This window comes from Myotis davidii, unplaced genomic scaffold, assembly GCF_000327345.1.
Source record: "Myotis davidii unplaced genomic scaffold, ASM32734v1 scaffold681, whole genome shotgun sequence".
Lineage (NCBI taxonomy): Eukaryota > Metazoa > Chordata > Mammalia > Chiroptera > Vespertilionidae > Myotis > Myotis davidii.
In genome coordinates, this window is record NW_006291551.1 from 528,661 (window position 1) to 554,711 (window position 26,051).

Sequence of the window (26,051 nt, forward strand, 5' to 3'; positions counted from 1 at the left end):
AGGATGCAGGAAACGTTCTCTGTTCTCCCCCTTTCTGCCTAAAAGCAGGTCATAACATTTTCCTTGAGAAAAGTGCCTTCCCTGTACCAAGAAGAAAAGAGCAATATTTATCACCAGAGTCTGGGAGTCAACTCCAGTCTATATAAACAAACCTTCTCAAATCACCCTGATGTTTCATTCGTTTCCCCCATATATTTCTTACTCACTGTCCCACAGTTTAATGTCCCTAGTCCAAGCCGCTTTGTGTTGTCACATCCCCATAATTTATTATTCTTTGTATAAATAAGTACACAAGCTTTTGGGCCTAACAGCTCCTTTGAGATTTTATTTTCCTTCTGAAGGCCCCAATGAACATGTAAAAAATATATTAAGTAAGTTTGTAGGTCTTTCCCCTATTAATCTGTCTTATGTCAGTTTAAGTCTTAAGTCAAACACAGAATTTAAGAGAGTAAGAGAAAGTTTTTCCTGCCTCTACACAAATTTAATTTCCCTCTGTATGCAGTCCACTTTACAGTTTGCACACTCAGTTGCTTATAGAGGCCAAAAAGCAAAGTAGATAAATGAAACTTGCCAGGTGGAAATTTACTTACCTGGAAACCATGTTCCGTGCAAGGAGGGCAGCTATTACTTATACTTAAGCCAATCACAGGTCTACTGTTCTCTGATTTTTCCCAGTTTTCAAGAGAAACCAAAAATAATCCCAACATTTTAAGACACAGAGTAGGCACACAGAGTACACAGAGATTCCATGCAGAATACATCTGCAGGAACTGACACTGAATCCATTTCATGTTTCAAGAAATTTGCAATGGATGGATGGATGAATGGGTGGGTGGATGGATGGATGGATGGACAATTGAGTGCATGAATGAGTGAGAAGTGACTAAGGTCATTGTGGCAACTCTTTGGGGGAATGAAGAAAGCAAGCTGTCATTGAGTACATACTACATACCTGGCCTTGTGCAAGGGGCTTCACATACCTTATCTCATTTGACCTTCATAAAAACACCACAAGATCGTTATTATAATTCTCATTTATTTCCACAGATAAAGAAATGGTTGCTTACAAAGGCCTAGGGTCACACCAGTAGTTTTCTTATTTATAACCTACCCAATTTAGAGAAAACCAAAAGGAATTCAGATGAACTCATGATTTAAGCTGGGTCCTCAGCCTTGGATTCAGATAGCTCTGTTGTACCAAATTGCCACCACCAAAGGAGTCAGAGTCTCAAAAAGCAGGAGTGAGGAGGTGTCAGTAGTTTTGAAGCAGGTTTGATTCCATAGGCATCTTACCATGCAACTCCCAACTTCATGTTCCTCAAGGATGTCAGCCAATACTAAGGAGCTAAGACATAAGTGATCTCTTGCCATCTTGATATGTCCACCCCACTTCCCCCTATCTTACTATTTACTACCCTCTCAGAATTTAAGATTTTTGCCTACCAGCCTTGGAGCCCACTCCATCTTAATTCCTTTCTGGAGGATAAGGACAGAGCCACAGATACAGGTGCTATTTAGTTGGGAAACATTTTATTGAAGTTATTAAACCAAGAAAGAGTGATTGCAGGATGGCGATCAGAGCCCACATTAGCCCCCTCTTCCAGTGGGTATCAGTGGTGCCGGGGTTGAAGGGAACGGTCACTGGGCATCTGGAGTTGCACTCCTCAATCCTTTCAGCTAGAGGGAGAAAGGGTATGATCAGATTAGGGACCCTCGGGTGCAGGAAGCTGCAGTCCTCCATAATGAAGCCTCTGATGGAAAGGAATCTCTGTCCCAGTCTAAGTTCCCATCCTCTATTGTAGCTGAGATTTCCCTTAATTTTGGTGAAGAGGTTTATCCTCCTTTCACTGTCCCACTCTCTCTCCCAGATCCTCTACTTCTTCCCACACCCCAACCTCCTCATCCTCCTAATGCTCACTTCCTCTTACCTTAGGAAAGGCATCCCAGTTGAGGAAAGGAAGCTTCTTTTTGATCATCTAAAATAGAAAAAGAGAAATAGAGACATGTCACAGGTCAGCTGAGCATGGGTCAGTAAGCACCCACTCTCTGTTGTGGTGATGATATTATTGTTTTATAATTTGTAAGAACTAATATTTTCTGGGCCCTTGCTCTGTATCTGCCTTGTACTCCCTGCAGTACAGCCATGATATCATTTGGTCTTCACAGCAACTTTTTGAGGTAGGTACCGTCATCGTCCTCACATCACAAGTGAGGAAACTGAGGCTCAGAGAACTGAAGACATTTGCATGAGGGCACATAGTAAGTATGTGCAAAGTCATGCAATGCAAGCTCTAGTTCCAGCAGAGTCACTGATGTAGCCTTCAAAGTTTGGGTAGGCCACCTAACTTAGGACCTTAGTTTCTTCATTTCAGATGAGGGCATTCAAATAAACTCTTGACTGATTCAGTTCTTCCTTTTCTGGAATTGTCTTTGTGGCCTTGTTCTCCTAGTGCCATGTTAGGAATATAAGGTACAGCCATGACAGCCTCCTGGGGAAACTTTCTTTGCTAGACAGCATCCAAGCATGGCAGCTACTCCCTCCTAGAACTCAGGGAAGAACCCAGAGGGTTAGGACTAGCACGTGTTGCCACTACCCTGGATAGACTGCAAACAACCTAGGAGAATAAGGAGTACACCGGCACTTACCTCGAAGAGGGCATGCCAGTTCAGGAATTCTTCCGTCTTAAAAGCCTGTGGGGAGAGAGAGACCAAAAGAGGGTTGGTTCCAGGGGAGGACAAAGCTTAGCCCCTAGCCCTCCAGAAAAGATGAAGGGACCCTGGCAGCTTGGCAAGCTCACTACCAAAGTGTTGATCTCCTTTCTGATATGGATATTTGTGGGAGCAATTAGAGGTTGTACTTACAGATCGAAACTTTTCGATGTTCAGGAACTGAGGGCTAACAGCCTAAGCAAAGAAGCAGGGTGTCAGAAAAATTGCTAAGGAGCATGAAGATGAATAGATAGGGGCAAACTCATGGCTGGAGTGTGGGAAAATGGGCGTTTACCTCAGGTCCTGCTGCATAATTACCAATGGTGGTTTCTTCCTGGAAAGTAAAGGGGAGAAAGGAGCCAAATGATCATGTGACAGCAAATCCCTCTTCCCAAAATCTCTCAACCAGCTCTGCCTTCTTCCACAGGCCAGTTCACAAGCAACTAGCCTATTCTCCACCATAGGGCCTCCTTAACCCAATCTGTCCCAGCAAGGCAGATTCCTGACAGACCGACAAGGTGAAGAGAAGGGCATGTGTAGGATAGAGAAGTAAAAACCCAGACCTGCATCAGGTGGAAAGGGTGGAGAAAGAGCACTCCTCCCAAGAAAAACGAGCTAGTGTTGTTCTGCAGTTCTTCCAGTTCCGGAGACACCCACACTTAGCCCAGAGAGCTGGGTGGGGGAGAATAACATGCCAGTGGAAGGCAAGCTACCGAAGTGCCCCTTCTGCTTTGAATAGATTGAGGTTGGTTTGCTTTGTGACTTTATTGCTACCAAAGTCCCAGTCTCTATTTCCATCCTCCATTTGGTAAGTCCCCCAGACCTTAGCACAGCCCCGGCTGTTGCTCTCCCAACTTGCCCAGCTTCATGTTTCTTATTCCTTCCTTCCCACAACAGAGGCTAGACCCAAATGTTTAGTTCTCATAGTAGTTTGGTTGGGTTTTATTTTATTTTAAATTAAACATTTTTAATTACTAAGAATTCATAAATGAGATTTCCAGTTTTTCCTGAAAAAAATTAAAACTCTGGCTACACTGGGTACATTTCCTTCTTAACAGCAGTCAGACAGAATACAGACTCTTAGATTGGGCAAATTTCCTCCACCTCCCCTGAGGCCCCACCAGTCCTTTTGCTCATCGACATCACTTGCTTGGATCCTTAAGCAATTGAGTTTGTGACCCCTATCTTAGACTTTTCAATCCAGCATACACATTCTCCCCCAACTTTGGAATAAGGTGGGGATAGAGAGGCCTCAGGATTCCTCCTGGCTAGAAACTGGCTCATAAGGATTTTTGCTATGGCCTAGGCTCCAGAGGTAGTAGGGAGCTTCCAGTCACCTGGAAGCCATTCCCAGGGATATGAATGAAACAAAGGTGAAGCTGAACCCAGACAACCAGCCTCAGCCCCTGTCTCCTCCCAGGGTTTAGTTGTCCAGCCTCCACCCCATACTTCACCATCCCTTCCAGAAATAGCATCTCCTTTCCTACAGGTTTTCCCAGGAATGCTTTGTTTCCTTCCTCCTTTCTTCCCTTCCTCAGAGCCCAAGCTTCTCATCCAGCCCCTGATAATATTCAAAAATAGGAACCACTTAACCAGTAATGGATAGAAAGTAAAGAAATTGAAGAGTAATTGAGGTAATAGGTATAAGAAAGAGATAACCCAGGTGATGTGCTCACCTCAGAACTACCCAGGGTGGCCCCCTGAGCAGAGTGGAGCGCCAAAAGAGAGAGAAGAACCACAGCAGGAAGAACTGGGATCTTCATGGTGTCAAGTTTAGGGTGCTCTGAGGCGGGGCCTCACTGCTTGCTCTTTATATTCCCAGGGAGGCAGATGTGAGCAGAAATGGGGTCCCCACCCCACTGACTCACCCCCAGATCCTGTCACTCACCCCTGGGACTCTGTGAGGGAAGGTGCGGCCTGTCCCCCACTTACCTTGGATTTCTCAATTCACATTCTGCCCTAGGCAATAAGAAGGTGAGATGGCAATGAGGTTCCTCATGCAAATGGAGCTGGGATGGAGACAAGTTGGACCTGTCCTTCCAAGGGATTGGCAGTGGCACCCAAGCACCTCTCCTTCTGTCTGTCTCATTTCCTTATGTCCTTCCTTCCTCTCCTATAATTCAGGCTTTTTCCACCCTACCCAGTTTTGTCTAAACTCCTTAGACTGGCATTGAAGACCTTTCATGTTCTGGTCTCAATCTGCCTTTCCTTTTTCTTCTTATACTGCCTTTGCATGTTTCTTACATTATGGCCAAACTGGACTCCATACCAAATATACGCTTCTTTTTCCTCCTCCAAGTATCTTCCCATGCTGTTCCTTATTCCTAAAATGCCCTTCTCTCATCTCCAATTCTCAGAATCCAATAGCCATCTTTGATGAAGCTTCCCTGATTTCTCCCATCGTCCCTCACCTGCCTCCCCCACACATTTTGCCTTTCTCGAAATTGCCGTAACAATTCCATTGTATTTCTCTGACATTGTACCTAGAGTAATGTATGTTCTTCTCTTATTTCCCTCTTAGAATATTAAGTTCCTCAAGGTCAGGAACTATATCTTAATCACCTTTATATCCCTCAAGCATTGCAACTTACACAGAGTATAGGTGGAGCCAACATTTGTTAGATTGGATATGTTAGAATTCAAGCATCCTTCCACCAAGTTGTAGAATTTCTTCCTTTGGGGATGGACCCCTCCCATTATCCAACTGCTCATCTTTTACTCTTGGGTCTTCAGAGAGATGACTGTTTTGCCCTAAGACAAGGAATAGAGAAAAAATGCAAAACAGATCTTAGAGCTAATCAATTGGAAATGGGATCTAGGTCCTGACTTTGAGTGCCTACTCCATTTCATTGACTTATCCCACCCACTACTTCACTCCCCCAGTTTAGGAGTTGATCATCTCAAAGCGGCAAAACATCGCAATCAAACAACCTTCTCCACAATGAGGTTTAGGTGGCCCAACCAGTTCCTGGTGTAATAGGGAGGTGCTGGAACATGGACTAGTGCTACCAGGACAAAGCAAGACCTTATTTAAGAGTGGGCCTCTTTACCCAAACTGATGCAATGCACACAGGTGGCAGGCCTCGAGTGGGAGGGCTACAGTCATTCATGAACAATCTTTATGAACCCCAGAAGCACTTCAGTTCAATTATCATGCTGCCCCACAGCCCAATCCCTGACACCTATCCCTCTTTAGCCTTAGGAAGCCTCCTGTTTTTATAGAGCTCCCTGAGTAGACAATGCTTAAGGGACACTCACTAAGCACAGATGACCTGTGACAGTGGATGCAATGTACAGTTGGGTCTACTGGAGGGGACAGGTGAAAAAATGACTGCAGTGGGTGGAACACCTCCCCAAAAAGTTTTCTGGAGGACACAAGTTTATATGTGTAATGAATTCTTACTAATTAATTAACAGTGACCGAAGGAGCTCATTAAGCACCATTCTGTCAGCATAAAGTCAACTCCAGGAGTAAAAGGAATGAAAAATCAACAAAAGAGAACGGCTATTGTAAAATCAACTCTACTTAGATATGCTAATGTAGGAACATTTTGGCATCTAAAGCAACAGGTGATCCGAACACCTCCAAACGCCATTATCTATTTGGCTCTAGAGTTCTTTAGCAACAAATTGACTTCCCCATTTTCCTCTCCACCTAATACTAGTGCTACTAATAATGATGTTAGCCAATTTATTGATATTTTACTATGTGGCAGGCCTTGTGCCAAGTGCTCTAAATGCATGATCTCATTGAAATGTCACAGTGGTTCTGTGAGGTAGGCACTATAATTATCCAAATTCTTTAGGTAGGGAAACCATAGCATATAGAGATTAAGTAATTTACCCAAGGTCACACAGACAGTGTGGCAAGGCCCATGTTCAAACCCCGGGATTCCAGAGCCTCCACCTGTACTGGCTCTTTGCTATGCTATGGAGTAGTGTCCTAAAAAGGGCCTCGGCCAGCCCACATACCACCTTGTGTGAATTAGACCCATGCCCTGTGAGCTGGGGGGCAGGCTGCATTTGGTCCCCACTAGCCAACTTGACCAGAGGTCCTTTGTGGTGTGCAGCCTGCACAGCCATAGGTGGCAAATCTGAGCATGCATGTATTAATCTCAGTAGATCAAACTGTAAACTCTTGGCAAAATGAAAACAGAGAACTAAGAGATTATGCCCCAGAATGAACCTGAAATTGCCTCAGTTTCCAGATGCCTCATATAGTATGAGCATCTTGCCACACCAAGCATGTATTTAATGATATTTCTAGTTTTGTTCTAATGTTTAAAGTTCCAGTGTTTAAAGATAGGTACTTTTTAATAATGTCTCTAAACACAAGCTAGCTACTTCATGTGCACAACCAAAGAAACTCTGTTCTTGTGCTGGAGAAAAACTAGGTGTGCTAGACTTATGATTTGTTTCAATTTGGTACTTTCCTGTTGGAATTTGGGCTTGCATGACTTATGCTGAAAGTGCTAACTAATGTCTCTCTCCAAGCTCCTTGACATTCCCCCATCTATTCTGCCTCAGTGGGTTTGTTTCCTGAATGTCCTGTGTCCAGTGATTGAGCGAATGGGGGGATTCTCACTGGGAGAGGGTCCCAGCAGTTCAGATAGTGGCTGGCAGGGTAATGGGTGTGGGGTTTAGCATTGCTTTGGACACATCACATCAGGTTAATGGTCAGGCAGAGCCACAGAGCTGGCTCTGCACCAACCCATTTCCAAGTCTGGTTTATCTCCTACCCCCCTCTCTGAGCATACCAGTAAAGCCCTGTTTTCCCACAGGCCAGCACCCACCCTCCCTCAGATATGCCAGAACTTGAGTGTGGGTAGAAGGTGAGGCCGAGCTCTGATTGCTACATCACAGACACACCTAGGAGCTGGGGGCTGGCCTCCTGGGTTCAGGGAACAAATGGGAGATCTGATGGGGCACACACTGGAGCCTCGGGGCCTTGGTGAACACCCAGGTGATAAGCCTTGGAGAGAGAGGGGGCCAGGGTGAGGGGTATTGGGGGCATCCCTGTCCCGTCCTTGTCTCTCTCTGCCAGTGTTATTGTCATGCCCAAGAAAGCAGCCACTTGCCCAGCAGGTCTAGTTTTTTCCTTTGCCACCCACCCTTTGCCCCTGTGTATCCTTTGCTTAAACTTCTTTCAGGAAGACTTCCTGGACTAATCCAACTTAATTCTGATCCCTCTAGTTCATAAATATTTATTGAGCAGCCACTTTGGCTCTTGGTGCTAGGGATTGAAGATGGACATGATACCAGTCCTGTGAAGCCTATTTCTGGTGGAGGAAACAGATCATAATCTAACAAAAAAAATTAGGAAACAAGATAAATGTCAGAGAATGACAAATTCTATGAGTAAGTTAAAATGATAGTGATCATGTATGTATGTAGCCTTGGCTAAGCTGGATTGGGGAAGGCCATGTGAATTTAGATCTAAAGCTCCAAACTTCTGAAAATCCCTGGATCCAGAGCCAGATAACAGCAGCGTTCCCCAAGGGCCTGTCCCAGCAGGTCCAGATGATACTGGAGAGGGAGGCCAGAGCCAAGTCACCCCAAACCATGCTGAGGAGTTGGGATTTAATTGTAGGGCTAATGAAAAGCTTGCAGAGAGAATGTTGGGTGAACGGCTGTTTCCTCTCATTCAAGCCATGCACCCTACTCTTGCTGGTAAAATCACTGGCATGTTGTTGGAGATCGATAATTCAGAACTTCATATGCTTGAGTCTCCAGAGTCTCTTCATTCTAAAGTTGAAGCTGTAGCCGTACTACTAGCCCACCAAGCTAAAGAGGCTGCCCAGAAAGCAGTAAACAGTGCCACCGGTGTTCCAACTGTTTAAAATTGATCAGGGACCATGAAAAGAAACTCGTGCTTCACCGAAGAAAAATATCTAAACATCGAAAAACAATATTAGGGAAAAAATTGCAAAATATAAAATAAATTTTAAAAGGAAAGGAAACTTTGGACCTTATGTACCGAGCAAATGCCAGGTCTAGCAAAAATAATGCTAGTCCTAGATTACTTATTGATTTAAAAACAAAAACAAAAACAAAAAACACACAAAAAAAATAGTAAAATAAAAAAACGAATTAATGTTTTATAGACCCTGGGAAAAAGAATTTTCAGCAAAGTACAAAAATTTAAAGCATTCCTTTCTTTAATTTTGTAATTCTTTACTGCGGAATAGCTCAGAATGTCACTTCTGTTTTAAATAACAGAATTGATAACTGAGCAAGGAAACGTAATTTGGATTATAAAATACTTGCTTTGATAAAAATTCCTTAAACAGTAAAAAAAAGAAAGAAAGAAAGAAAGAAGAAAGAAAGAAAGAAAGAAAGAAAGAAAGAAAGAAAGAAAGAAAGAAAGAAAGAAAGAAAAGCTTGCAGAGAATCCTGAGCAGGGGATCTTTCCTGGCTGTCATGAGAGAATGGATTATAGGGAAAATATGAAAGCACATAGGAAAGTTGCTTCAGAGGTCCAGACAGGAGAAAGGAGTGGCCTGCCCTTTTGTTAAAGTCTTTTACACAAGAGGGCCTTAGCCTGCTTCAGATGGTGCTTTAAACTTTAAAGGGATGCTTTCAGCCATGTTGACCGCCTCAGCTTCTCCCTCAATCCCTCAGGGACTGCTCCAGCTGTTTCTGAAATCTTACCTGCACTCCGGGAAGCTAGCTGTCAGCAGAAAGGGTTGAGTGTTGGCCTTGGGGCAGCTGTGTTCTCCCCCCTGTGGCTGCAAGGAGGCACTGCAAGGCTATCCCTATACAATTGAAACCCAAGACAAATACAAAGCAGTAGCTCCAATTCAGGGACATAAGGGAGAAGAGGATGCAGAGCTAAGGAGTAGTCCTCCTCTCCCTTCCAGTCAGGTGGATTTGATCACGTCCGTTTCCTCAAGTCCATTTCCTTCATTTACTCATCCACATTTGAGGCCGACCCTACCCTGTGCCAAACCCTGTGCTAAGCACTGAGGTTAGCACAGTGACCAAGGAAGACAGGTCATGCCCTCAGAACACTTGCAGTCTCAGAGGGAGTCACTCGGGTTAGCAGAGTGTCTCGTGTCCTGCTTTTGCTCCTGGTTCCTGCAGGATGTCAGAGGTGATGATGGGCGCTCCTTAATTTGACACACAGTGTGGCCTTGAGGGCACTTTGCCTCAGAGACTCTAACTGGAGAGTCTCCAGCCCTGTCTTCAGGGCTCCTGGGCTTATGATAAGCCTGGGTTCGGCCGTGCCCTCTGCCGGTCTCATTGGTACATTACTGGAGTAGAAGTGTTCTGCTGCCCCTCTGTGTCCTGGAGACACAGGGCTGCTCCGTGTGAGATGCTGGATATGAGCTGCCCCACCCCCTCCCCACCCCCATCTTCCTAAAATGTCAACCCAACGGTCCCCTCACCCACCCCTCGCTGCATTTAGAGGCCATGGCAAATTCTGCACCTATCCCTTGTTCTTGTTCCTGCCCTCTCCCTGGCCCTCTGGGATTGGTCTTCTCTGAATTGGTTCTTTACTCCCACTTTCTGATTTGCAGGCTAGCAAAACATCCATGGCCACTTCAAGGGCAGTAAGCTCAGTATTCAGATATAGGTTGGGCAAAGATCATTTTTACAGATGGGGAAACTGAGGCCCAGTGAGCTACTTCCTGTCAGGACTACCCAGGTCTTGTCTTTCTCAGCCCACCATTTTGTATATCAGTCTCAGGAGGGAGGCAGATTATCTGCCCCTAATTCAGTCTCCCATCTCCCCGATCTGGGCCATCAGTATAGTGTTAAAGAATAAAATTCACGAAAGTCTTAGAGAAAGAAAGATTCATGTTTTATTTCCACAGAGAAACTCAAAAGTGGGACGCTCCTCCTGAAAGACGGTCAGTGACTTCAGGTCACACATGGAGTAGGTAGAGAAAGTGGCTGGTTTATTTGATGAGGCTGGTGGTCAAGGAGACACCACATGCGTGGGAAGAAACAAAAGACAGGTCCCCAACCTAGAAAGAGCAGGTGTCAACACCCAGACCAGGGCTGGCCCAGCGGGAGAGCTGGGGGAGGGGCATGGTTGGGTTCCTCCATGACTGATGTTTCTCAGGGTCTCAGGCATAGTTGGGAGTAATTTTCTAGGAGAAAAGAGAAAATGGTAGAATGTGACCACTTCCAATCTGTTGAAACCAGACATCCTATCTTTTTGTGTTATTTCATTATTAATATACTAGAAGCCCAGCATGTGAAATTGTGCGGCCCTGCCCACCCACCAGCCCAGGTCTTTGGTCGTTTCAGCTTTAGGGCCACAGGCCTTTTATAATATAGATATTTATAGAACAAAATAGAAGTGTCCCTGCCCCTTCATTCCCCGCTTTGGGTGCGGGTAGGGGTGGGAGACCGTTGTGATAGGTTAGTGGCACCCAGAACTGAATGTCATATTCTTGCAGCAAGAGTGAGACTTCCTTTCTGAGCCTCAGTTTCTTCATGTGCAATATGTAAACAGTTATGGCACCTTTTCCAGGAATTAATAGTATGGCACAAAGAAAGGGCCAATCACAATGCCTGCTGCATTTAAGTGTTTGCTGAGTGGTTGTTCTTTGTGTTGTGCTTTTTTAATCTTTATTGTTGAAAGTCCCCTCCACTACAGATGCCCCTCTTTTTTTCTCATTGACCCCACCACCATCTCCACCACCACACACCCATCCTTCCCAGGTCTTCCCTGCACTAGTGTCTGTGTCCATGGGCTATGCATATATGTAGTAAGTTCCCCAGTTAATCTCTCCCTACCCTCCATCCCCACCTTCCTTCTGAGATTCCATGTTTCTGTGTCTCTGGGTCTATTTTGTTCATCAGTTTATTTTGTTCATTAGATTCCACATATGAGTGAGATCATGTGATACTTACCTTTCTCTGATTGGCTTATGAAACCAGGCATCCCTTCATTGAGCTTCTGCATTCCCACAGTTCCTTTGTGTCTTACCTATTTCACCTGTCATCCCCTCACTTTTGCTGAACCCTAAAACAGGTTATGTGGTTCTGCCAAATTAATCTATTACCTCTCCCCCACTGGGAACTCACTTCTTCCTCCTGCCTCTGACCTTTTACACCTGAAAGGCTCACCTCTCTGCAGTTGCCCTGCACAATTACTATCCCAGGCCCTCTCCTTAACCTAGTGTGCCATTCTTCTTCTCATATCTGTTCCTGCATGGTCTCCCCTCCAACAGGCCTTCACTCAGCACTCAGAGGTGCTTTCTGAGTAGATCATATCTTGTAAGTTTTTCTCCACACCCTCACATTGGACTCACTTTCTCAGTACCCTTAAAGTTCCCACCCAGAGCAAAGCAAGTGCCATGATCCCACCCTGCCCCTGGGTGATGGTGCCCCAGCTCCTGGATGAAGCTGAGCATGGCTCACTCTAATACTCACCTACCAGAACTTCACCCACTGCAGCAGGCCAGGTCGCGCCCGGGAAGCCTGTGGGACAGGGAGAATGTCTGAGTGGACATTGCACTTTCCCCTGCACAACCTCTGCCCTCAGACCCCTTTTCTCACAAGCCAATTTTCTTTGCCCCGCTACTTACCGAAGAAGAAAGCGTGACTCCCCCCTGTAAAGAGATGATCAGAGTAGGTGCTATGGGTGCTACAATGACCTCCCTGGACTCTGCCATGTTCCTGGTGCTCAGAAAGGGCTCAGTGGAAGGGGCAAGATCAAACCAGTTTATCTCAAATCTCCTTTGGGTCTGACTGTAGACATTCAGCCCATGGAAATATTTTCACAGCACAATTTATCATCTTAAGTACACGTTACCCAAGATGATACTGAATGTGGTCCCTTAGCACACTCTGCCCACAGGAAGAATAGGTAGGTCTCCCTCTGCCTGCAAGGCGGATGGAAATTAGCCACAAATACTTGGCAACGTGGACACCCACAGGCAGTAGGGACTGCCACTTCACCTGTCAGCAGAGAGTTTCTGATCTCTCGGTGGAAGGCCTCTCCGTGAAAACAGGGCTTTACTGTTCTGAGGGGGGGAGGGGGAGAATACCACCTGTTTTTGCTTCACCAGCCCAATTAGTATTTAGCACATTTATTTACTGACTTTATAAGACTGCTTTCTTTGCAACTGAATACAACAAAATTCTCAAATGTTCTTCCTTTTAGTTCTTTTTGGAATGAAGCATTTATTCTCACCAACCAAGAGTTCCTGGGCTAGCTTCGCCTAACCTCCTCCCCCTCTACCCGCACCATGCCCAGAAGGTCAGCAGCTGAAGAGGTAGAGAGTGGATGCTACAAAGGAAGGCAGCCTGTTCTGCCATGCTTCCTGTGATTTTTCTAAGGAGCACATACTGGGATTTCTCTTTGAGAGGGTAGTGGCTCCCAGTTTTCTCCATGATGTAGCCACTGCTCCCTTGTAACCTTTTCTGAATGTGGGTGCAATGAGTCTTGAACCTTTTTCCTTTCTCTAAGAGCAGTTTGGAAGTGCAAGATAGAAGGTGTGGAAAGAGATGACTTTCCGAGTGAACAGGATTTGGCCTCAGCTATCCCGCATAGAAGACCCTGGCAGCGAAAGCCTCCCTCCCTCACCTCCATGCAGAGACCCCAATGGGAAAACAGGGCAGTTGCAAGTCTTACCTTGGCGGGGGCCTTGGCGGAGTACTGTCCACCAGACACAGTAGGATATGCCTGCTGGTTATAATTGTAGTTCTGCGGAAGAAAGCAAGGGTGGTAGGTAGTTGGGGGTGGAGGACAGCACAGAAGGGATGAAACCATTTTTTCTCTGGAATAAACACCCAACTTCCCTGCCCTGGCTGGACCTTTCTCAAAGGCCCTGCCTTCTCCCCCTCCTGGTGTCAGGTGTTTTCTTTTCCAGAATCCCCTTCAGCCATCCAAGCTCACACGCTCACCTCCTTATGGTCCCAGCCCAAATGGCTCTGCCTTCTTCCCTCTCCCAATTCAAGTGTTACTTGGGAGGTGAGGAGAAAAGACCAAGGAAAGAAGTGAGGTCTAAATCAGATGGTCATGTGGCAGATATCTTACCTTAGAAGTTACAGCTGCTACCTCTGGCCATCCTGCACCAGGCTGAGAAAATTACAGAACAGAGGAGTGAAGGAGGAGAATATGATGTTGGCCAGACTGAGGAACAAGACTGAGAGAGGCTGAGGACCTCCAAGGTCAGTCTGAGGGCAGAGACTTACCTGACCAGCACTGCCTGCCCTCTTCTGAAGTGATGACGATGAATAGTTACCCTGCAAGAAAGGGGGCCACAGAGTGTCTCCACAGTCCTCAGGCCTTGCCAGACTTGTGGGACTCCAACATCCTGCTGCCTGGGTGCTGCCCTCCTTCTGGAGCACCCACATCCCACCTACCCCGCCCCGTCCCTCTCAGTGGCCCATGAGTGCTGTCCACAGAGAGGGCAGTGAGCCTGGAGGAAACTGATGGTCCAGATAGATATAGATGATAGGTTTCCACACTCAGTGCTGGGAAGTGAGGGTAGCGAACTGGGTTTAGCAACACCATCCCCACCCAGGCACCTGGAATGTTGGCAGGCTGGCCTGAGACTGAGCTAGAATGACAAATGTGTGGTGCCCACACAGGCTCCCATGAGAGCAGAACCCAGGCCCTAAGCCCCAGCCCACATTTTGCTGATGCCAAACCCTGCTCCCCGCATAGGCCCTGTTCACAATGTTGTTTGTGAGGCAAAGTGGAGTGTGTAACGTTAGCTCTGGGTCACAGAGAAAGAAAGGGGAGAAATACAAGGACATAGATGAAGGTACTTAAGACACTGCAGATGCACTACCCTCTCCCTCCCCCAGGTGAAGCAGGGGAAATTCCTAAGCAGTGGGAGAGAAGTTCAGTTCCTTCCATCAGCACTTCTCTACTAGGACACACCACACCACCACCACCACACACACACACACACACACACACAGGGTTAGGGTGTTCTTCTTAACTCTGATTTAACTCCCTACCCATCCTCACCTGACATTGAGTTTTAGCCCTGATACTGAGGTCACAAACTGGTTGGTCACAGGCCTCCAGACATTTTTTACTTGGTTTTCATTTTTAAAATTGATTTCGTTATAAGCAATTCAATACCAGATTTCTAACTTTTCTTGAAGAATCAGGTGATGTGGTCACACTGGGACTACATGGGTCCATGACAACACTCAGCTGGAAGGCCTTGGCCTCCTCCTTTGCACGGCCCCACCTGTCCGCCTTCAGGTTCCTGGCCCATGTGGATGAGTAAATGGGCAACTCTTGCCTCAGTGCCTAAGAGATCTGGTTCCTGAAAAGGCCACTGGCCATGCAGAACCGAGGTGTGGCTTTCTGGAGACCCTGAGTCCTGCCCATCCTTCTCAGAACACAGATATTCAGACCCTGTGCTCTTGCCTGCGGTTAACAATGACTTGATTCCCTCCCCGACCCCATACCTACTGTTTCCCTTCAGCTTTCTTCCCTAGTTCCCCCCATTTCCGGTTCTGAGGTCCTTCCCTCTTCTCAACCTCCCGGTCCCCATCACCTGTTCACCCTGCAGTACCCACCCAGCTGTGGCTCCCCCCATGCCAGGCCAGGCCCAGCAGGAGCAGCAGCAGAGCAGAGACAGTGGCCAACTTCATGTGCCCAGGGCCTGTGAGGGCCCCCACCCTTGGCCTGGGCTTTTATCCTAAGGAGGACCTGCCATCCTGCTCTTTCTTCAGTGACTCACAGCTTCTCTCTCACACCCCATCCCCACTCAGCATTGCATAAAGGAAAGTGGGAAGGGAGGGAGGCACCCTCTCTCAGCAGAGAGAGTAAGGAACTGGCACAGAATCTGCAAGCCATTGTCAAGAACCCAGCACCCCACATCCCCAGAGCTGAGCTTCCTGACCCCAAAACAAGAGGTTCTGCAGCTCTTACCTCAATAATTTCTTTCCAGTTCAAAAAAGGAGTATTGTGTTTGAAATCCTGGAAGAAGAAGGAGAGATGAGTGGGCCACAGGGAGACAGAGGGTGGAGTGTGGCAGCTCATTGGGAAAGTTTCAAGACCACGCACAAGAACGGGTATGGTTGGGGTTAGATGAAGATACACTTATTGCAGGTGTTAGAATTTTTGAGGGTATTAGTGATAAGATTTGGATGAGGTTTCCCGTCTCCAAAATAAACAGAGGGGGAATTTTGTGACAGGAGCTGGGGTTTGGCTGCCTTGAGGGAGATAGAGAGAGGGACAGGATGACCAGGGTCCCAGTTCTTCAAAAAGTGAGAATTGTCCTACCTCCCAGAGTCGACTGAAGTAGAGGAGGGCTCGAGTGCTGGGGGATGGGACTTGGCCCTGTGGATGAAAGGTGGGGAGCAGGTTAGCAGAGAGCCTGACCCCCTGATCATCTAAGCCCCTACTCCTGCTCCCACCATTTCTCGGTCTTCATAATTGCACTATGACCAAGATTTGGGGGGAAGCTGGGTGTCTTTAGGGACCAGAAAACTATTTTTGCAAGCAGAGGAAGAGAGAAGCTAGATCTCTGGAGCCATTAACCGTCCTTTCCGCCTCTAACACACACAGAGTGTTCTTCCCTATCCCATTTCCCCTTCCTCTGGCTGAACATAACTGTAGCAAAACCTCAAGACTAAGAACTGCCCACAGAGCTTCCTGCCTTTTCACCTGCCATGCCACCTCCAGCCCATTTCCCAAAGCTGTGGGGCTTAAGTTACCCCTTCCAAGCCCCCCTCCCCTGGGATAACAGCTGAGACGTAAGAAAGGAGCAGACACCAGGAGTGTGGGGCAGCTAAGGTTTATTTCAAGGGCAAAGGTTGAGATTAGTGGTGAATAGTGGTTTTTTTTAAGAAAGGGTGGGGGACTCCCATCCATCTGGTAGCTCCTTGTCTGGAGGTCACGGGATGTGAAAGTTCCTCTCGTCCTGGGCAAAGAAATGGGTTCTAAGAGGGAGCTCGAGGAATAGGACTTCAGGGAGTAATGGAAAATCAAGATTATATTAGATCCCTGCTCCAGAAATCTGCAGGGACCTTTTTGAACCACAGCTGTCATCCAGTCAACCCCAGATATTCCAGCTTGGGCTTGAAAACTCTCATACCTTTCCAGGAATGTTATGTACAGCCCCCCTGTCTTCACTCCTCACTCTGTAGGAAGTCCTCAGCACCTCACCCCGCACTGTGAAGGAGCCAGAGCTCACCATTCTCTTCTCTGCCCATCTCTGTTCTGTCCCTCTTCTGAGACCTGTGCCTCTGGGAAGTCACCCCAGATGAATCCTGCCTGACTGCAGGCACTCACTGTACTGTGCCCTCTAGATGTGCAAAACGCTTGGCTATCTGTCCTGGCCCTCTGGGAGGTGTCTGTGTGTGCCCGAAGGTCCCCATGCTCAGGGGTCTGGCTTCCCCAGTAAGGAGTTCACAGTAAGGAGTCTTGCCCCACCAGAGATTGTGCTTCTAAACCAGAAACAGTCTATTTTGTTCATTTAGCTCATGCGCACCAAACTGTGCTGCATCTGGGAACATCTGTATCTTCTGTCTTCCACTCTCCCTTATCCCAAAGGGAAGGCTTTGGCTTTCCTGGGGTTTGGGCTGCCTCTTTGCTTCCCCCTATCAGTACCCCTTTTCCCCCACAAGTTTTGGAGGACAGGATTCTAATTTTCATTCTTTTAAGTTAAGGCTTAGAAACTCAACTGAACATGGCCAGTCAGGTGGCTAGAATGGCAGTGATGAGCAGGGGGAGTCTGACTGCTAGAGACCAAGTCCCCATGGCAAGAAGCAGCTGCTACTCAGCTTTAGTTTATTGTAGCCCATGGAATGGGGCCTTGTGTTGACAAATTTTTCAATAGAAGTCAGAAATCCAAGTCATTTTGTGAAGTCTATACATTTTTAAACTTTAGCAACTGATTCATATTGTGTGTGTTTTTTAATATATCCCAAAAAATCACATAATTGGGCTGCCAGTTACAGCTTTTGCTTTTGGTTTTGGTATTTGTTCTCATCCTCTCCTTCCAGTCCACTCTCTCTACTCTTCTGGTGTCGTGTTAGCTTGGCCTGGGGTCTCCCTACATGAGGAGGCGGTAGCAGGAGGAAGAAAGGGTTCCAGGACTCCATGTGTCCCCTAATATTATGTAAGTACAGGGCACCCATCAGGCACTCAGTAAATGTTGGCTTTCTCCTTCCCTTCTCTCTCTGTGTCAGTCCTCATGTGGCCTTTTAGCTCCACCTGACTATTCAGTCCACCCCCACCCCCACCCCAGCCTCTGCTACCTCTCCCATTAACTTCCAGGTCTCGGAGGGGAAACTGAGGTTTAGACCTGTGCAAGTCTGCATGTTAGGATATGAAAGAGGCCCATTCATTTCTCATCCTCAATACCCAACTGTTTGCAAAGTCTCCCTCTCTTCATATCTCAGCTGCTCTTCCTCTTTGTTTTTGTGGGGGTTTTTGTGTATTTGCTTCTTTGTTTGTTTGTTTTTAGCACTAGCCAAAATGCTCTTCATGGCCATCATCATTATTTCACCTGGCTCAGAGGTTTAGCTTTCTTCTCTATATTCCTCTCCCACAAAGATCATATGACATGGCCTTCCAGCCCTTACCTTGTTTATGGCATCCCAGTTAATAAAACCCAGCTTGGCTTTAAAGTTCTGCAGAGAAGAGACAAAAAAGAAAAAAGGAGACTGGTCAAATTGGATCATAATAATGTAATTGGCTTGGAGCCTCAGGACAAGAGAGGTCAAGGACCACCACTGACAGTAGTTATAGAAAGAGGACTTCATCCTGTGAGGTCAAGGGGACAGGACTTTGGCTTTCCAAAAGAGAATGAATGGGCAGAGCAGTCTTGCTGAACTCACCTTCCAGAAAGTGTCGAAGTTGAAGGGCCCGGAAGTCTGAGAGTTCTAAGGAACCAATGAGAAATGGGATGAGAGTAAGAACACACTTCGTGAGCAAGAGGCAGGGGCAGGAGCTATGGATGTCTGGAGGGTCCTGGCTTAAGGTGGGGTGATGCCTCCACTCACCAAGTTATCGATTCCACCGACAGCTTCACCTCCCCCACTGGACCCTTGCCCCTGGGTGGGGAAAGGGGACTGATGTTCAAGGCTCATGCATCTTGTTATGCATACCACCCATCAGCCTGCTCCTGGCCCACTCATCTTTGCCTTTGCTCAAGCACCATGAACCCTCTGTAAAGCCACCTCTCTTCTTTACACAGCACCTAAGAACCCCACCTCCAGAAAGCCTTCCTGGAATGACTCATTATTTGCTGCTTAACATAACCCTACCTGCTTCCTAATATATAGCCTCACTGTGCGCCAAGCACTATGCCTTATCCTGCCATGTCCTTTGTGGAGATGTCTCCATTTGACAGGTGAAGAAACTGACACCCAGAGCTGTGCAGCAGCTTGCCTCAGACCTATCTCCATGCCAGAGTTCAGTGTCTGGATCCTAAACCCCCTTGGTCGGGATATGATGCAGAAAGCTCTGCAGTAACTGTGGGGGTAAAAAAGTTGGGCTTCACAGTGCCCATTTTATCCAAGAGGAAGGCCAGACTCACACAGGTCAACTGACTTGCCTGATCACAGATGACAAGTGACCTCCCATTTCTAACTCAAAGTTCACTGCCTTTATGCTTCTCAACACTGCCTTCTAAGTATGATTTTTAAAATCCCCCTTAGCTAGCCATTCTTCTATTATTTTAATCTGTTTTTTTCCCTCACAGGGTAATAGGATTGTGATTGCAGTTGTAAAAAGGGAGAGAATGGGTGAATCAAGGAGAATGACAGGGATCCTGGACCCCTGTTGATCTCCTGGTAGTCACCTGACAGATTCAGAGAAGCTGGCAAGAAGAAACTGATAGTTCCCTTTCTTTTTCCAAGCCCTTTACATTCTATCCCCACACTCCACCATCCCTTCTCCTAAAGACATCCCTGCTCACCTGATAATTGCCTTGGGAGTTCCCAAGGAGGCGATTACCTTCCCTGCTTATTCCCTGAGGAGAGAGAAAATGGAGAAGAGTTGGTGGGGAGGCAGGCAGGATGAGAGGTGAGAAGTAGGTAAAGGATTCCTGAATCGGGGGACTGAGGCAGGAGCAGGGCGGGGTCCTTCCCAGGACCCCAAGAGAGGCCCTTCTCTCTGGGTAGCTCTATCTTTCCTGGAAAATCTTGTTTCACCCCCTTGTGGATGGGGCTACTTCTCACTTAGGATGCTCATTGGTACCATCACCATCTGTTTCTATTCAGTCTGCAAGTTGTCCACAGTTCAGTGGGAATAGCCTTTGCCACCAAATAGGAACCCGCCAGGCTGCTGTACTAAATTAATTCAAAATGCAGGCTGGGCTGATGTTTTGCTTTAGTCAGAAAGGTGATGCCCGCTGGAAGAGTCCCTGGGAGATGAGGCGGCACAGAAGTCAACTGCTAGTCTCCTCCTATGGCAGAGGTCAGCTCCTTTTGAGTTCTGCTTTCACTGTTTGGTATGGATCCCAGACCCATCAGCACCTCTTCATTCCCAGAGCTAAAAATCTAGACCAGGCTGGGAGGTGGAACTGTCTGCCCTGTTAGTATTGCCGCTGCCACAGTCCCTACTCTCCTCACCCTGATGTCGCCAAGCCGCTGGGGCCTCTGAAGCCCTGAGGGACAAGACAGTGAGACACAGGTTATTGTTTTACCAGGTCCATCCCTGCAAATTCATATATGATTTAATATGATTCCTCTTAAAATCCTAATGGAAATCTCTTTAGAACTTGTAAAAATCATCTTGAAGTTCATTTGGAAGAATAGATGCCTAACAATTGGTAAGAAAACACTGGAAAAGATGAGCAGCAAAGGGGCTTGTACTGGCAGATATTAATGTACTATAAAGCTACCATGAATAAAACTGTGGTTCCTATTCCAGAACAGATCAACCGATTAATAGAACCCCCAGAAGCTCTCCCCAAATGTTAAGGTATATATACATGATGTTTTAAATCAGTGGTAGAAATGATTCAATACAGGACTGGGAATACCAGTTATGTTTTGGGGGGAAAACTTATTTATACCTCACAGTTTCCTCCCTTCTGTTTTTATCTGATTGTCTCCTACAGCAGCTCACAGATCAGATTCAAAGTGTAGGGCCTGCCTAGTTGGATCCAGGAGTGGACTAGACAGAATACACCAGAATACCGCCCAGGTGGATTAAAGAGTTAAGTTTAACAATGAAATTATTAAAGTGTTAGTAATGCTAGAAGAAAATAAAGACCTTTATTTTCAAGAGAAGACACCATAGAAAAACAGACTTTGGTATGTAAAAAACTAGAAATAGAGTAACAAACTGGGAGACGTTTTCTTGAAACCTGTCTACCCATAAAAGATTACTATCCCCAATATTTTAGGAGCTCTTCAGGGAGCCTTGTCAATGTAGCATCATAGGGTCATGCTCCTCGCCCTGCAGGCGACACACCAGGTGTTGCTGCTCTGCACCAGCCTCCCCCAGAGCTTGTTAGAAGCCAGGATCTTGGCAACACCCCAGAGCTGAAGCAGAACCCGCTTTTTCACAAGACCTCCGGGCCATTCGTGGGCACCTTGGTGTAGCACTTCCTCTGTCAGTGCTGCAGGTTCTGACCGGAAAGCCCAAATTTCCAGAATAACTAGGAGGAGGATGCATGCAAATGAATGTCAAAGGAGTTAGCAAATTGTGTTCACTAGCCAAGCATAGGACATTTGAAACATTTATGTTTCTAAAAGGACTGGTCTTCAGGTGACTTTCACAGCCCTGTCTGTGGGGGTATGTCCCATAAGGATTTGCAATGAATTATTCCTTTGGAGATTGTTAGTAATTTTATGTGCTTGGTCTCTGCCCCTAAATTGTAATTCCCACAGACGGGTTGGGGTGAAGATTAGCATTAGGAGTGGAGAGCAGAGCTGGGTTACAAGGAGTGGCACAGTGGCAGTGATGAACTGCGGTAACCACAAGTTTGGCTCTCACCTGACCCCCAGAACCTCCGGACACTCGGACTCCATTTCCTGGGTTGTCACACTGTGGGTGAGAGAAAGAGAAGACTTCCTCTCAGTCTTTACCCAGACGCCAATTCCAGCCCTCAAGTTGCAGTCTTTTAGCCCCGAGGTTCACGCACGTTAACCCCACCCCAGCAGCAGTCCACCCCATTCTCAGCCCCAGCGGTCACTCTCCCACCATCCACAGGGTCTCCTCTTTTCCTTCCCACAGTTTCAGTTTCAGGGAGATCCATGCAGGTGCAAACCGTAGACACTCACCTCGGGTTTATTTCCACCACCACTTCCTCCGCTACTTCCTGAGGAAGAGCTGCTACTGTGTTCCTACAAGGGAAAGCAAGAGTCCATCTGGTGTCGTCAAGGGACTTGGAAGGGACCAAACGATTCCCAGCCATGTTAACCCCCTCTGCCTGCCCTCCGTCTTCGGCCAGTCGTTCACTGAGGGAAGTTATGGGAGCACAGGGAAGACCAGGTGTGGCCAAGTGCATTTGGGAATGTGGGATAATCGGGGGATTCCGAGCTGTTGCTCCCACTTCCCACCACATGCCAGGGGTGGAAGGCCTCTGGAGCCTAGCTGCACAAAAGTCCCCTGACACCTGAGGGCAGGCTGGCCTCGTGCTGCCCTGCCCCGTCTCTCCTCTCCCCTGCCCTCTCCTGGAACCTAGAAAGGGGAAAGGGCCACTGGCAGGGAGCCTGATCAACATGCCTAGAATTTTCTACAGGAAAATCAGATGGGGTAAAAGCCAGCAGTACAAAGAGCAGTAAATTAAAGCAGATTATGTGATCTGGCTTGTTCTAGTTGCCTCCCTCCTCTTGCTGGACACCTTTCCCAGACTCCAAAGGAGGCCAGTAGTGTTCTCTCTCTTCAGGCCCCCCTCCTGGAGATCCCTCCTAATCTAGCTGACAGGTTGTGGTCCCTTCCTGGTCCTTTCACCATCAGGGAGGGGCCTCGTGTGCAGCATCTGTATTAGTTCGCCTGTACCACAGCCCTGTAGTGCCTTAAGTCTCCATGTGTGCAGGCTTGCCCCCATTCTCCCAGCCAGGAGCATCCCTGACAAGTATTATGTTGTTCCGTGCCCACCTCTCTTCTTCCACTCGTCACCCCGAGCGGTAATCAGATTTCCAAGTGGCCACAACTGCAGGAGTAGGGGTTAGACAGGAGAGAGAAGATCCCCACCGTCATGGAGCAGAGATAAGGGACAGAGTGAGCAGAAGTAGGGAGGGCACCTCTTCTGCAAGCCTGCTTGGTGGGGCTGGGAAGATGGGAAACAAAGTGAAGGAGGTACAGGATGACACTGCCAGTGACGCCACCCACCCCAGGGCTGGCAGCGTTCAGGAAGGCCTTGGAGCGCGTCTCCTCGGCCGGGACCTCCACGGACCTCAGCCTCATCTCTGCCTTTCAGCATAGGAGCAGAACTCACCCAGTTGCCCCCAGAACTGCTGCCGCTGCTGCCACCATTGCCGTTGTTGCCACCACCACTGCTGCCACCGCCGCTGTTGCCGTAGCTGCCACTGCCGCTGCTGCCACCGCCGCTGCTGCCACCGTTGCTGCCGCCGCTGCTGCCACTGCTGCCACTGCCACCACCACTGCTGCCACTGCTGCCACTGCCACTACTGCCACTGCTGCCACCGCTGTTGCTGCCACCACCGCTGCTGCCGCCACTGCTTCCCTGAGGGACCAGAGCGAGGACTAAAGGTGAGAACACCAAGATTGCTTCCCTCCATCCCCTTGCTCTCTTGCTCGGGCATATTCCTGCCCAGTCTGAGGAAAGAGAGTCCTGTTTTCTCCCTATGCCCGATGCTTCAGGTGGCCCGCCTCTTACCCAAGAGTTGCTAGAGCTTCCACTTGAGCCAGAGGGTGGAGGGTTGGTGCACTGCAGAAGAAAGGGGACAGGTGGGTTGTGAGGTTTCAGTTAGGGCTGTCGCCACGCCAGGTTCTCCTTCCTCATGTGGCTCAGCTTTCTTTCCCAACGTGTTCCTCCCCACCCATCGCATTGACATCCCGCTCTCCCTTGCCTCCTCTCCACACTCATCTCTCCCTGGCCAATCTGCCTCCCCATCTTTTTTTTCCTTTGTCTCTCCTACTTTCTGCCACATGTACCCAGACACCCTCTCCTCCCCCCGACTCTTCCTCTTACCTCCGTATTTGGGTTGCTGTTGCCCCTAGCTGAGCCATAACCAGGTTGGGCCACAGCTCCCTGCAGGGAGGATGAGACTAAGTATGAGAGTGTGGGCCTGAAGGGGTGAAGGTACAGGATCAGGGCTGGGTGCTTACTTTACCTGAGTGTTGGGTCCCAAGTTGTATGGCCCTCCATTGCCTCCTTGGCCCCAGGAGCTTCCCTGAGAGTTGGTTCCGAAGCTGCCACCTGAGCCTCCAGCGTGGATCCAGGGATTGCCTGGGCCTTCGGGATTGCCCTGGCTGTGGGCTCCAAGGCCACCCTGAGAACCAAAGGTGCCCTGGCCTCCAGATGGAGGCTGGCCATTGGTTCCCTGCAAGGACAACATGCATGCATTCAGTGTGTGTGACCTTATCACTCATGATGGGGCAAGGCAGGCAGAGCAACTAAGATAGAGAGGGGCCAGAGCAGGGCATAAGGAGAGGCAGGGAGAGACCCAAAGGTGGTAGAGAAAGGATGCATAGCATGGACGGAAACTGCCCCAGACGGCCACAAGTAAGACTCCTTCACCTTTCCATTGATTCCCAAGATTCTCAACCCAGCTTCCTACAGTCTCCCGTTCCCACACCAAGCTTCCTTCCAGCCACTCACCCAAGCACCGTTGCTGCCAGGCATCCCCTGCCAGGAGCTGTGGGCAGCATCTATTCCATGTCGAATAATGTTCTCAGCCTGTCTGCCAGCCTCACTCCCAGTGTTTCCAAGAGCATGGGCTGCCTCTCCAGCCCCTTGGCCAATGGCCTCCCTGATTCCATGACTAATGGCATCTCCTGCCGCATGTCCAATGGCTTCCCCAAAACCTGCTTCAGCACTTGCCCCTCCACTTAACAATGGGCCAGCCTCCCCACTGCCCAGGTACAGGGCCAGCAGGAGGCAGGCCAGGGACCCCTGTAACTTCATCTCTGCCTCACTCCTTCTCCCTCCTAAGTGTCTTTTTCCCACCCAAGTTTCCTTCTGTTGGTCCTTTCTCTTCTCTGTGTCCTTGTGCCCTCCTCTGTTCTCTTTTTCCTTCTGACTTCTTGTTCTCACTCCTTCTAGGTCTGCAGCCTCCTCTCTCCTTTCCCAGACTCCCCTGCCTTCCCAGAGGCCTCCTCCCTGCCACTACTCCTTATACTGCAGCTTGGGAGAAGGTGACAGGGCTGGGCAGCCCGGAGTCCCTCCTCCCAGTGACTCAGGCCAGCCACTGATAGGGTAATGAGCTGTAATTGTGAGTCTGAAAGTCTATGTTGAAACAGAGAGGGAGCCCATGCATCAGGGAGGGAGGGAGAAATGGAATGAGATGGCTGCAAAGTGTTTCAGTTTCCCAACCCCAGGAATTTGGGGCGCAGGGTGGGGATGGGGGCACCCGAGGAGATAGTCTGCTGGTGTCTCCTAGAGGTGGTAGGTGGAGGGAAATTACAGGTCAGGCCCTACCAGTGGGGCAAGGATACGAAACTCAGTGGGAAAGGGGCAGGTGAGTTAGGTGTCAGCTAGCCTAGGTCGGGGGCATCAGAATGGAGTCAGGTGACTTTTTCTCAGTTTCAGTTAGCCTTTGCCTCTCCCATTTCCCTTCTCCCCCAGGCTGCCATCTAAAGGTGCCTGCCCTCACCCTCTTCCACAACTCCAAAGAGCCTGGGAGCTATGAGACTGGCCTGAGGTTTCAGTAGAGACCCCAGGCCTCTGGGAAGGAAGTGGCCACGACCCTGAGAGTGGTCATCAGGGTGTCTCAGTTAGCATCCTGGTGGCTCTTGGCTAAGAAAGCTGGGTGTGGAGCAGGGGAGCTGGGCGGGCCAGCCACCCCCAGGGAATGAGTGGGAGGGAAAGACCTTGGGAGGGAGCGGCTGACCCAAGCACCCATCCTGTTTACCTGTTACAGAAGGGACACGTGTGTGAGTTCATGGCCTCCTGGGAGGGCTAGGACTGCACCAGCTCACCCCACCCTCCCCCAGTCTCCCCCCAGGGGCCTGGATGACTCTGGAAAGGGAGGAGGGGTCAGCACAAGGGCAGGAACCCTATGTCAGCAGCATGATGCTCTGCGGGTCCCAGCTCAAGATGTGGAACTTGGTCAGTTCTCATCCCTGCTTAGCAAGCATGGCTGCCTCTGTACTACCAGGAGTCCAGGCCCTCCCACTTGCCACTGCCTTGTATCACCACGACTCATAGCCCAGTTAGGAGGGGTCAGTTTCCATCTGCCTTTCTCAATGTCTCCCAGTCAGTCTCTCTCTCCACCCCAGCGCCCACACCCCAACTTGTAACATTCAATACCTCTTACCATGTGAAAAC

At 48.4% G+C, this 26,051-nt stretch overlaps 2 protein-coding genes across 2 annotated transcripts; both read right to left on the bottom strand.

Annotated features, from left to right (window-relative positions):
- Positions 1–1,510: 1,510 nt before the first annotated feature.
- On the bottom strand, positions 1,511–4,505 carry KRTDAP (keratinocyte differentiation-associated protein). The gene is made up of 6 exons (XM_015564832.1): positions 4,386–4,505; positions 3,005–3,043; positions 2,863–2,904; positions 2,647–2,691; positions 1,929–1,976; positions 1,511–1,677 (listed from the first exon to the last, which is right to left on the bottom strand). Exons 1-6 carry the CDS (start codon positions 4,470–4,472, stop codon positions 1,639–1,641), a joined length of 300 nt encoding a protein of 99 aa, XP_015420318.1. The 5' UTR covers positions 4,473–4,505; the 3' UTR covers positions 1,511–1,638.
- A 5,986-nt stretch (positions 4,506–10,491) lies between these two features.
- On the bottom strand, positions 10,492–24,912 carry DMKN (dermokine). Its single transcript, XM_015564829.1, has 20 exons — positions 24,384–24,912; positions 23,896–24,105; positions 23,754–23,813; positions 23,439–23,489; positions 23,261–23,285; positions 23,037–23,191; positions 21,877–21,939; positions 21,590–21,640; positions 19,563–19,616; positions 18,646–18,696; positions 18,481–18,525; positions 18,226–18,273; positions 15,920–15,976; positions 15,566–15,613; positions 13,864–13,914; positions 13,706–13,747; positions 13,301–13,372; positions 12,252–12,275; positions 12,097–12,144; positions 10,492–10,805 (listed from the first exon to the last, which is right to left on the bottom strand). The coding sequence occupies exons 1-19, from the start codon at positions 24,687–24,689 to the stop codon at positions 12,097–12,099; spliced, it is 1,461 nt and encodes a 486-aa protein (XP_015420315.1). The 5' UTR covers positions 24,690–24,912; the 3' UTR covers positions 10,492–10,805.
- Between the last annotated feature and the right edge of the window lie 1,139 nt (positions 24,913–26,051).

Coding starts and splice junctions, on each gene's coding strand:
- KRTDAP (XM_015564832.1), bottom strand. CDS start 4,472: ATGAAGATCCCAGTTCTTCCTGCTGTGGTTCTTCTCTCTCTTTTGGCG. Junction 1,977..2,646: donor ACTGGCATGCCCTCTTCGAG/GTAAGTGCCGGT, acceptor TTTCTATTTTAG/ATGATCAAAAAGAAGCTTCC. Junction 1,678..1,928: donor ACTGGGATGCCTTTCCTAAG/GTAAGAGGAAGT, acceptor TTCTCCCTCTAG/CTGAAAGGATTGAGGAGTGC.
- DMKN (XM_015564829.1), bottom strand. CDS start 24,689: ATGAAGTTACAGGGGTCCCTGGCCTGCCTCCTGCTGGCCCTGTACCTG. Junction 23,814..23,895: donor ACTTGGGACCCAACACTCAG/GTAAAGTAAGCA, acceptor TCCTCCCTGCAG/GGAGCTGTGGCCCAACCTGG. Junction 12,145..12,251: donor GAGTCACGCTTTCTTCTTCG/GTAAGTAGCGGG, acceptor CCTGTCCCACAG/GCTTCCCGGGCGCGACCTGG.